Source organism: Dicentrarchus labrax, unplaced genomic scaffold (genome assembly GCF_905237075.1).
Source record: "Dicentrarchus labrax unplaced genomic scaffold, dlabrax2021, whole genome shotgun sequence".
In the NCBI taxonomy this organism is placed as follows: Eukaryota; Metazoa; Chordata; class Actinopteri; family Moronidae; genus Dicentrarchus; species Dicentrarchus labrax.
The window spans coordinates 18,250,920-18,262,887 of record NW_026136718.1 but is presented as its reverse complement, the minus strand read 5'-3'; the positions used below and the strand labels follow the sequence as shown (position 1 = coordinate 18,262,887).

The following is an 11,968-nucleotide window of genomic DNA, read 5'->3' as shown; positions in this document are numbered from 1 at the left end:
AGACCGTGGGTATATCCTTGTTCACTTTCAATTACAGACCGCCGAGGCCTGTTAACGTCCCCCATTCATTTAGGCCCTTTGTAACTTGCTAGAAAATGGTTCTTTACAAGCGAGCGAGAGCCACACAAGAGGAATACTTGCCCACTGTTGCGTGATATTCATGACTGTTATATACATCAAGTCGTGTTTGAAATATTTAAACTGAATTTTGTGCGTTTCTCACACCTAAAAAGGAGTCTTAATTAACTGCATTACTAAGAGACTTGGTCCCAGACAAGGTAATTTGGTTGTGTGGTTGCTGTGCCCACGCCTGAATGAACTAATATTAGAAGCTGCATGACAGGAACAAGAATACATTTAAAGTTAAATAAAGTAAATAAATAAAAAACATATTTTACTAAAATAAAACTGTTTTAAAATGTGAGTTTAAGTCTATTTTAGACCCTTTCTGTGTGTCAAAAAACTGCAATAAAATAAATTAACGATTGTTTTTCTTTTTTAATTCACAAACATTTATTATTCTTGTCGTTACAACAAAAAAAATGACCTATGAACATTTAGGTGTCTCTCTCTATTGGCAACACATGACATACTGTATGTTTCACAGATTAAATTGTGAAATAGATAGGAACGAACAACAATAAAAAGGTTGAGAGAGGTAATGCGCTCTTTTATACTAAAAAACACATAGCCTACGTGTCCACCGACAACAGGAAATGATATTGTCACAAATTCACCATGTAGAGGAGGTGTGTATGTGTGTGTGTATGTGTGTGTGTGTGTGTGTGTGTGTGTGTGTGTGTGTGTGTGTGTGTGTGTGTGTGTGTTGTGGGTGGGGGGGATATGGGATATGGTTATTTTTGTGTTCCCCCACCCCCCTTTTGTCTCCATGCGCTTTCTAAGTAAAACCTGAGTTTGCCGTCTCTGTCAGCCTATGTCAACAACAACAGTGCCATTTTCTCATGACGCACAAAATAAAAACAATTTAAATCATAATAAATTTCTCAATTGTATTTTTTTTTTTAAAGAATCTGGTGACACCTTTAACTTATGTTAAAAATAACAGGATCTGTTTCTCCCACTGACAAATGAAGGCCACATGTCAGATTTCAGGCCAGCGTTGTTTAAAAAAGATCCTTCTCAGAGTTTCTCTTGCTTTTGTCTCTCAATATTATACACATATTTACAAACCATAAATAAACCTTTCTCTCCTATTACATTGTTAGGAAACGGGGAGAGCAAAAACACTCTTATTTCACCAAGGATGTACAGCCTACCTTCACATAGGAGGACGCCACAATTGGCTTTTTAATAAAAATTTTCAGCGGGCAATATCACCACTTTTTTTTCTAGAAAGGACAAGTGTTCATATTCGGAGTTTTGCTGGAAAAAGTCTGACTGTGTGGCCCGGGCTGTAATATGCTGTCCTGTGATAGATTCAAATGGTTGGAAGCAGAGGCCAGTGCTGGGGTCAACATGGCCAGGATCTGAGCCTGGCTGCTCGGTTGTACGCTGTAGGAAGAGGCGGTGGAGTTGGCCGCACCGATGATATTGTCAATGGAGAATGAAGGCCGACTCGGGGTGCTGGAGTCCGTCTTGAGAGGCGGCAGAGACGGGCTTAGTTGAGGATAAAAGGGCTTCCTTAAATCTGCCCCTAAAAGGGTGGGCAGGGGATGCGGCGCAGGGAATATGGAGGCTGATGGGGGCAAGGTGCAGGGGGCGTTAGGGAACGGGAATGAACCACCTGTGTGGTGTGGGTGATACGGGTTGTGGGCTGCGTGGAAGTTCTGCAGCTGAAGTCCATAGTTGTATCCGTACGGGCCGTATCCAAACCCGGGTAGAAAGCCACCGGATTCCCTGAGGATTTCATTGGCTTGGTGCCTCTTGAAGCGCTTCCTCCTGCGCAAGAAGCTCCCGTTGTCAAACATGTCTGCGGAATCTGGGTCGAGGGTCCAGTAGTTGCCCTTTCCGGGGTTGCCAGGCTCTCGTGGGATTTTCACGAAGCAGTCGTTTAAGGAAAGGTTGTGGCGAATAGAGTTTTGCCACGCGGGGAATTTCTCCCGGTAGTAAGGGAATCTATTGCTGATGAACTCGCAGATCTCACTGAGAGTGAGACGTTTCTTGGGGCTCTGCAGGATGGCCATGGTGATCAGAGCGATGTACGAGTAGGGTGGCTTCACAAGTGCACTTTTTCTGGGTTTGTCCCCGATCACGGTCCCGACCTCTGCGTTGGACCCCATTTGGTCTGACGGGCAGTCGGAGCTGCTGAGCCCGGGTGAGGAGACCCTCTCGGCCGCGTTCTGGGAGTAATTATCATCCGAGTCATTGTCCAAGTTGAACTCGTGGTGAATGTACTTTCCGTCCTTTCCTACGGATATGTCACCCCCAACCACGTCGATGTCCACATCTTCGGACAATGCAGAGCTGTCGGACATATCCGCCCCTAAAGTCATCCTTGGAGACACCGCTTGTCTTCCCCCTCTCTCCCAGATTTCCTCCTCCCCTAGTCCGGTGAGGCTACTGAGCGAGAGCGCACACACACCACTCTCCCTCTCCCCCTTACAACCACACCAGACTTTTGCTGCAGCTTTATCTCCAACTACTGAATGCACACATGGCTAGAATCTATTGAAAAGACAAATAACTCTTTGACCTGTAGATTTTGCGCCTCCTGGTCGTCCGAAGCTGGTCAAGCCGGGCCGTGCGAGGTTCTCATCGAGCAGAAAACTTCTGGTTTTCAAGCGTGAAAGAAAAACAGTCAAAGATTATCTCGCACCAGTCTGGATTTGTGCTTTCTTGAGAGACGATTGTTTCCGTCTGTGATCAGTTTATGTTGTAGGTCATTTAAAAAGCTACTTTTGGATATCCAAGTAGCTTTCCAAAATATCTTTTACGCACGGGATTGGGTAGGTATCCAGCCAGACTATCACACTATCCTCCTTAGCGCTCAAAAGGTATTTATAGGACCACGCTGATCACGTGGTCTTTGAGTCACCGTTACCAGGAACTGGATGAAATTACCCTGCAAAAAGTAGTAGCCTATTTGGATTTGATCTTTCAAATTTCAAAACCACATTTCGTTAAAAAAGAAATGAAGAAGAAATAATTAAAACCTGTTATGGAATAATATCCAACGTGCATATGCATATGAATTTGTTTTAAAGATTTTTTAAATTTTCTTAATATAGCCTAGTTGAGGATCAATCTCCCGCATTCTGTGCTTTATTAATATATATAACCTATTTAGAAAAATAGGAATATGGATAAAAATGCATTAAAAACAAAATTGTCTCATTGACAATCCATCGATTACCTTTCTCATTTAAAAACAATTTTATTTCTGAACTGCGTGACTCAATTAAATGGGCTTTTTTATTGTTAACTTTTTTGCAGTGTAAGGTGAGAGAAGTATAAGGTGTACTCGGCTGCTGGTGATTATGATCTTTATGAAATAACCTGCAAACACCAGCAAAGCATATATCAACATTTCTACGGTCTAATCGAGTGTCCCATTTGTTTGTAATGCAGTGACGAGTAAGATATGCAAATTCATAACCGTATGGATGATCATCGAAGGAAGAGATATTGACATAGGTCGAAAGTCAAACCCCCACAGAAAACCGTGTAACGTGCAAGTATGCATGCAGACAGTCAATGGTACATTTAATTATTATTATTATTATTATTATTATTATTATTATTATTATTATTATTATTATTATCATTATCATTATTATTATTATTATCCCCGTTCCTTTTCATATTTAATGTATTTGTTGAATTGAGAAATAAAATAAATTGTGTTCCTTTAATCTGGAAAATAAAATTAAATGCCAAATGCTGCTAAAATACGTCTTGTCACTATTTTCTTAAGACGTTTAATTGAAAGCTATTTTTAACTTTTAACGTTTTGATTTGTAACATTTCTATCTGTGACATCAGTTTTTGTTGAGCTATTCGAGGTGTTAGATAAATCAATTATACACACGGAGCTGATCTGCTTATATTCTGCTCCCTAATAAATTGGCTGATTCGGCCGCATTGAATTCCCCCTCAATGAGGTCTTGGCCAGCAGCCTAATTCCCTGATCACTTCTCACGGGTTTTGTGTTTTCCTTGTCAAGAAGTCACAACATTATCCATCTGCATTTTCTGCATAATTCACGAGGGTGCACAGGGGTGCAGTCAGCTGCAACCTGCTCCAGTTTGTCTCCGTCAGGAGGGGAAAGGCCAGCAGATGACAATGTGTAATGTGTCTGTAATGTGTGCGGGTTTATTCACAGCAGGCTGACATTCCAGTTCATTACAAATATTATTGGAAAGCGTTTGCATCAGCATCCCATTCATCCTACGCCTCAAACAACATACAGATTGTCATATCTTTTGTGTTTCATTTTTTTTTTTTTTTTTTCTTATCGGGAAGCAAAATAGTTTTCATGCAATCTCGATACAATTAAAGCCTATCTCTGCATTGTTTGTTTGCTGGTTTATTTATCCAAGCCTGCTTTTTATTTATTGGAGGAAACGACTGTTCCACAGAGGAATCAAGTGCAAGTCAAGCATGCAACTCGTTTAATACACCATGACTGAGCCGCGTGTCCTCTTCTCTGACCTGCCTGCCACAAGCCTTTTAAAATCTGAAATAGACTCACTGACACCTGCCTGACAGCTGCCCGACAGACATGACACATTACTTTCTCCAGGTCTCTCCAGCACCCTACATTATGAACTTATTTATCTATTCACTTATTTTGATTCCTAGAAGGTTTTGGCGCCATGGAAAACATTTTATCTATTTATTTATTTGACCTCTCACACCGTCTTCCATAGCTAGTTACCTGGATATGGAAACTAAAATGATGTATGCTTAGACTTATTGATTTATGCTGTTGGAGTAGTTGATGATTGTATTTTTAAAGATCTATAGCCTATATTGTATCTGACAATCAATAAATAAAAGATTATTATTATGATCCTATTTTGTGTAGCTGTAAAATTACAGGCCTGTTTTCAGCTGTTTTTATTATCAGTGTAGGCTACCTGCGCATATTCAATCATGACCTATGGCTGAAAGGGCATTATTTTGTCGAAACTTCATTTGCTTAATTTTTCTAAATAATTAAAATGTAACAACCTACAAAACGAGCATTGTGGATATTTCAAGATTTTCCGGTTCCAGTGGGGGTTTTTGGTTATTATGAGCCGTGATTTGTCCGAATGGAGGAGTTTCTCATCATTGCAGTTTGTGGTGCTGAAGCGCCCCCTGCTGCTGTTAAAGAAATATAATTTTATTATTATTGGCTGTCTAAATGACACAAGTTGGGGCAAATAAAACAACAACATTTCCACTAAACTGAACTTCTGAACGCTGCTAAAGTATTCTGATATTTTAAGAAAGTGGCAAATTAAGTTCAAAGTCAATTAAATCAGCCATTATATGTTAATAAAATGCAACATGTTAATATGGAAATATTGTCTTATTAAAACACATCAGAGTATATTATCAGTAGGCCTAAATAAAGTGTTAACTGTGTGCACAAGTGTTAATGTACCTAACAATTATACATTATAAGATTTGCATTGCATTGTGAGATCAACATCATGCAGCATCTTGCAACACTGAGGCTGAATGAACCAAACTGTCCAAAATAGGATCTAATAGAGGACTAGGACTCGGCTTCAAATGAAGGGAGCAGACTGCACCGTGACTTTATGACTTTAAATGTCAAACATCTGAAACCTCAAGTGGCAACTGGAGCACAGTGTTCAAAATATCTTATGAAGCCAAAAATGGATAGAAACTATAAAGGAGCGCCTGGATATTTTAAATATCTTCTGCTTTGAGTTGGAGAAAGAAACACTCACTTTGAAAAGAATTTCTGAATGCATCTTGTTTGTTTTGTGTATTTTGTTGTTTTTCAAACAACTGGCCAGACACAACATTTCCAACGCAATGTGTTTTGTGGCATAAACATTTTCAGTTTGAGATTTTAATGGTAATGCTCCAGTTTGAAGCAAGCCCCGAGTCTTGGGTCCGGGTTTTTCACATGTACTTACTTTATTATCATTTCATTATAAAGATTTCATATTTAGCACAAAAAACACAAATCTAGTCAAATTCTACTACATGAACAATCATCAGTGTACAGTTAATTTCCCAACAGGAAAAAGTTATTCTCTCTTGCTCTACTGTTGCCCTTCTCTCTTTGTGTAAAACCAAAGCTTAGTGAATTCAAAAAGTCACACCTATTCTCTGACAATGAACAAACGAAACTGGGTAACAGAGGAAGTCACAAACTGAACAAATGCCTCTTCCCCCAATAAAAATTCAGATCACATCTGATCTGTTTTTCCAACCAACTTAATTACAAAACGAGCATTTGGAACACAAGAAACTATAATTTTCTTACTTCAGCAGTGATTTTGCAGCTAACTGTTGACCATTAGTGTAATTAGGCCGAATCACAATCCCAACAAAACCACAAATTGCAAAAGAAAATCTTCATTCTAGAAGAGTGAGAGCAGTCCCATGGGTTGAACATCATGCTTTTGCTTCCATCTAGTGGTGGAAAGTTTTAACCTGTTCCTTCAGCACTTAGGTGAACAAACAGATGTTGCCTAACAGTTTGTTCATTGGTTATGTATTAGAATAATAAGGTTTAGCTGGTTAAGAGCAGGCCTACACTTTGAATTTGACAAACTGCTTTATAATATCTGTAACACTCCCAGGTCATGCAACATGTGGATGTGGAATATCAAAGGCTGTTGGCTTTGCTGTTAACTATTTATTATTAATGTGTTGTTTCCCTTCTCAGAGACTGTCTTCAAACCAGACAACAAGTCTTGTCAGTTTTCACTTATGTATAGTGCTACATATGTGCTAACTGCTTTGGCCCTGTGTTTGATAATGTGCTGGTCAGACTGACCCACCAGGTGGCTCTGAGGTATGAATGTACTGTGGTTTCTTCTGCAACAGGTGGGAGGAACAGTAGCCGGGACTCCATGTAAGAGTTTGAGATGCAATCCTTACACCAGTACTAATAGTATCATGGGCCCATAACATACTTCTGCCCCTTTGCACTGATAGTTTGTGTGATAGTGTGGTTTAGATGCAGAGTCTGGAGGCCTCATTATCAGACTAGAAATGATCTGTCATTAACAGTAATCATCCTACCACCAGCAGTTTTGTAACTTCCATCTGACCATATTATTAATAGATATTCACAACCTGAGCAAAAATAAACTCCACACATTTTTATTTTTTTATTTTTTAACTTCTCTCTGTCTTTCTCTCCATCTTTGTTTCTGTGAAATGTGTTTTGGAAAACATTCAATCAGGAACACCAAGATGTAACCACATATTGCACAGTCACTGAATTACCTTTGTATCTAAATAGTATTTATTTCTGTCACCAACACCAAGTATTAGATTTTCTTTCTACATTTCTACATGACCTCAGAGGGAAGCAATTTTAACAAATTGGTTCTATTTTGTTTGCTGGTTTTCTAGGCTTTGCCAATTAAGGTATATTTATTGAGAGCTATTCAAGTAGGCCTATTTGATATTTTCAACAAAAAAAGTAGGCTAATAGATCAAAGGTCAAATAAAATGCAAACACAGTTGATAATAACTGCTGTAAAGTGAGTAGATCTGTTATATTTGATACTCAGAGAAAACGGAAAGGTGCATCAACACCCTTGAATCAAATAATATGTTTTGGAACATAAAACTGACAAACATCTATTTCAGAAGTAGCAATAAAGCATTTTAATTAAAATGATCATGAAAAAAGGAGGAAATAGAAAGTGAATTAATTCTGAATAAGAACTTTGGTGGCATTAAAAATAAAGATAATAACTACGAATAAAATCAAATGAACCATTCAGCTGTGTTTTCTATTGAGGTGTTGAAGATGTAACGAAGACTTGTACAACATAGTGGGCTACAACAGCCTCTATTCATTGTTGGTAAAAACCGTGTATTCTCTCAGAAGGCCTGTAGACGTATTTCAGATTCTTTCATTCAGATTTCAAACCCAGTTATAACGAAATAAATGTAAACATTTCGTATCCTTTGTGCGATATTTGAGTGGTTATGACTAGTGTTAATTTGTGTGTGATGATGATGAATAATGTGTTATTTATTTTTAGATTATCAGTGTAAATGTTAATTTTGTGCGTTGTGTCTAATTTGTAGCTACTACATTTATACGTCAAAGCACATTTAGACCTTTTGTTAAATCAAATGCTTCTTTTGAACTATAACCCTTCATCCACATGAACAAAAAAATGTGGAAATTAATCAATTAATGCGACATTTAATGTATTATCAAGTATTTTTGTATAAGAGGGTAATTTAAAAATGGATGAAGTCTGATTTTTGAAGGCTGATTTGGTTTAGTGTGACCAGATCCATGTGTGGGGTTGTTGCTTTATAATGCGAATAAAGACCACATTTATTTTACTGTAAAAATGAATTTATTTTCAGGCGACCTGTCGTCAGCAATGTTAACACTCTTTTCTTTTAATTAACTTTTTATACATCAACAAACTATTTACATGAAAACCGTCAGACTTAAATGATGTAACAAACACATGTAAACTCAGAAACGAACTCTAAAACCACAGGAGATGTGAACGAAATGTGGCACAGTTAAACACATTAAACTCTCTGAGATACAGTCATGGAATGTGTCAAACGGATCTAAATGGCTTTACACCTTTTAAAATAGGAATGTTTTATTATGAGGCTCGGTCATTTTGTGTCATATCTTTTCCGATCTATAAATCACCGAATTTCTTACAGGAACTTATCAATCTGCCCTTTGAGTATGTGGTGACATTCATGTAAGGCATTATATTAGTCTATAACAGCCTTTTCCCAGTAGTACTCGACTTTTTATGGTACCAGTTTCATCTCATATGGGCTCATTGAGGGTAAATGTCATTAGGCTATTATGCGACTATCTGGCAAATAATGTTTCACATATACCGCTCCAATCCTGACGCGAAGTTGGCTTGTCTCATGTAGGTGTTGTTGTAGGAGTTCATGGGACTGGAGAGGCCCAGCAGCTGCTCTGTGTGCTCGGCGCAGGAACCGGGGCGCAGGGCCGGCAGGGACAGCCGGTTGCCGGAGCAGTACACCTGAGAGCTCCCCGGAGAGAAACCGGACTGGGTCATGCTGGGCAAGTTCGGAGGAGAGGCCGAAGAGGAGTACGGGTACCCGGCGGCCAGGTTGGATGAGAGATTCCCGCTGTTCCGGCTCAGCATGTTCGCCGACGGGTTAACAGTCTGCGTCTGGAAGCACGCAGACGGGTCTGTGGTGCCGGTGACCGAGCAGCTGGAGGTCATGGTGCCCAGGTCAACTCCGCCCAGCCCCAGCGCCTGGGAGTTGAGCTCTCCGCCCGGGCCTCCCTGCACCACCGATTGCTGGCTGATGATGTTGTCGATGCTGAACATGCGCGGCTGTCCTTGGCCGACCCCGGCGGAGGTCTGGTAGTGATGCAGCATGGCCGGATGCGGGGATGTTGCGGTCAGCTGAGAGCCATAACCAGACCCTATCCCGGCGTACAGGGTGTTGGGGTACGAGGGCCGCCCCATTGGGGTCGGGGTGAACGCGCTGGAGCTCTGCATGTAGCCGGGGTAGGTGCTCACATCTGTGCGCTTGAACCTTTTCCTCCTCCTCAGAAAGCTCCCGTTGTCAAACATATCCTCGGCGGCAGGGTCCAAAGTCCAGTAGTTGCCTTTACCCGGTCTGCCGGGTTCCCGGGGGATCTTCACAAAACAGTCGTTGAGGGTGAGGTTGTGGCGGATGGAGTTCTGCCACTTCTTGGAGTTCTCCCTGTAGAAAGGAAAGCGCTCCATGATGAACTTATAGATACCCCCCAGGGTGAGCTTCCTCTCGGGGGAGTTGGCGATGGCCATGGCGATGAGAGCGATGTAGCTGTAGGGAGGCTTCCCCCTCTGGACGGGCCTCTTCCTGCGGCGGCTCCCCGTGGGCAGGTGCTCCTCGGTCTGCCCCAGAGCGGCTCCTCCATCCTCCGTGTTCGGACTGTTCCCCCGGGGCTCGGACTTGATCAAAACGTTGTCCTTGGAGCGGGCCTGCAGCATCAGAGGCGGCGGAGGCAGCGGCGAGTCCAGGCTCACGTTTGGAGACATGACAACAGGACTTGCCTCGGCGGGCGAGTGCTGCGTCTCTGCGGTCATGTTGCACATGCCAGAGAAGTATGAATAATTTGCCAGATTCATAAAAGAAACAGAGTAGTGGTCTTCTTTTGGTCGAAATGATCAGATGGGAAAATGCCCGCGAAAGACCCAAGTTAGGTGGGTATTTTGATTAATTTTTTTTTTACCAGTGACTGATCCCCCCTTGCTCTGGCCAAAAATAGTCCCCTGTCCTGCCCTGGTGTTTGGGTTGTGTGTGTCAGTCCAGGTGAGAGAAAGGCGTTGACAGTTTTATAAAGCAGGGCAGGAATGACGCCACCGGCTCGCCAGTGACGATGGAGGTAGGAGGACAAAACCCAGAAGAACATTTTAATATTGCTCTGACCCATCAGGCTATTTGTCAGAAAGATCACATAACATGACAAACAGTTATAAGGAGTGAGGGTAGTTTTTTTATGTTACATTTTTTTCCAGCTGATTTTCTACTCAGATGTCAGTTTTCAAAAGGGGATTTTAGGATTTATTTAACAAAATACTTTATTTTGAAAAGGCCTTTTGTCAGCTGAATGTCTGTGGTAACATGGAGCCTAGAAAAAGTATAAAAAGGTAACCTGAATAGAGCACAGTAATTACCCATAAAACCTGACATAGTGCTGTGATGAAAGCCATACAGGAACATTAATAGATGTAGACTTTAATGTTTGAAATTTACTGATGACTCTCTCTCTCTCCCTCTCTCTCTCTCTCTCTCTCCCTCCCTCTCTCTCTCTCTCTCTCTCTCTCTCTCTCTCTCTATTTCTCTCTCTCCCTATCTCTCTCCCTCTCTCTCTCTCTCTCTCTGTTCTCCCCCCCAGCTTACACAGGCAGCTCTGTGTATATCCAGGGCAGAAACAACACTCTAAGAGCTGCTCTGTGCTACTCCAAACCCAACAGCCAATCCACCAATTGAAAAATAATAACAAGCCACTGAAAACAAGCAATTGAGCTATCAAAGCTTTTGGGGAAGAAAAGTAAATATCCCCTCATTTCATTTTCATTTTTGGAGAGTGATAATCAAACAGTCCCCTGGCCAGAGAGGAGAGGTGTTATCTTATGGATCTTTAAGTGAAAACACAGTTCTGAACACAATTGGTATGCAGACAACACCCTTTAAATACAAGCATGTGATAGTGTTTCTAATTGATTATTTAGGAAAATAGTGGGTTGGAGTTAATTATAAAGGGTAAGATACACAGAGAGGTGACCTGCTGCCGTCACTTTTAACACCACGGGGAGAGCTGTTGTGACTGATGCGATGTCTGGACTGAGCCCAGCAAGGCGAACTGATAATGCCATCATGTTGCATGTACATTAAATCACTTGAGGACATGCAGATGGTTAACAGATTAAAGGAAAACCTGAATAGATGAGTGACCGAAGAGGGTTATAGGGTCACTGAAGGGTCTGAAGAGTATGTGAGATATGTGATTTATATGCGGTGGTCTTCACTATCTACAGATCTCAACCACATTAAACACCTTTAGGAGACTTTGGACCAGATTTATTTAGACAGTGTTTTCCACCACCATCAACAAGACACTAAATGAGGGGATACTTTTTAGAAGACTAAGCCAAAGTTCACTGAAGCTGTTCTGGTCAATATGTATTTGTCCAACATCTTACTAAGAAACTTTATGTTGGTCTTTCCTTTAATTTTTCCACGCTATTTGTATATAGAGAGAAATGAACAAATGTGGTGGCAATAACCAAACCAAAGTCATTAGTCATAACTGCCTGGCCTTACTGGATGCCTGTTTCTCTGTCAC

The 11,968-nt window shown here is 41.0% G+C and overlaps 2 protein-coding genes across 2 annotated transcripts; both read right to left on the bottom strand.

The window, feature by feature from the left end:
• Positions 1-478: 478 nt before the first annotated feature.
• foxd2 (forkhead box D2) lies at positions 479-2,939 on the bottom strand. The gene has a single exon (XM_051377486.1). It carries the CDS (start codon positions 2,451-2,453, stop codon positions 1,350-1,352), a length of 1,104 nt encoding a protein of 367 aa, XP_051233446.1. The 5' UTR covers positions 2,454-2,939; the 3' UTR covers positions 479-1,349.
• Positions 2,940-8,795: 5,856 nt separating this feature from the next.
• Positions 8,796-10,405, bottom strand: foxe3 (forkhead box E3). Its single transcript, XM_051377485.1, has one exon. It carries the CDS (start codon positions 10,245-10,247, stop codon positions 8,982-8,984), a length of 1,266 nt encoding a protein of 421 aa, XP_051233445.1. The 5' UTR covers positions 10,248-10,405; the 3' UTR covers positions 8,796-8,981.
• Positions 10,406-11,968: the final 1,563 nt, after the last annotated feature.

Coding starts and splice junctions, on each gene's coding strand:
- foxd2 (XM_051377486.1), bottom strand. CDS start 2,453: ATGACTTTAGGGGCGGATATGTCCGACAGCTCTGCATTGTCCGAAGAT.
- foxe3 (XM_051377485.1), bottom strand. CDS start 10,247: ATGAATCTGGCAAATTATTCATACTTCTCTGGCATGTGCAACATGACC.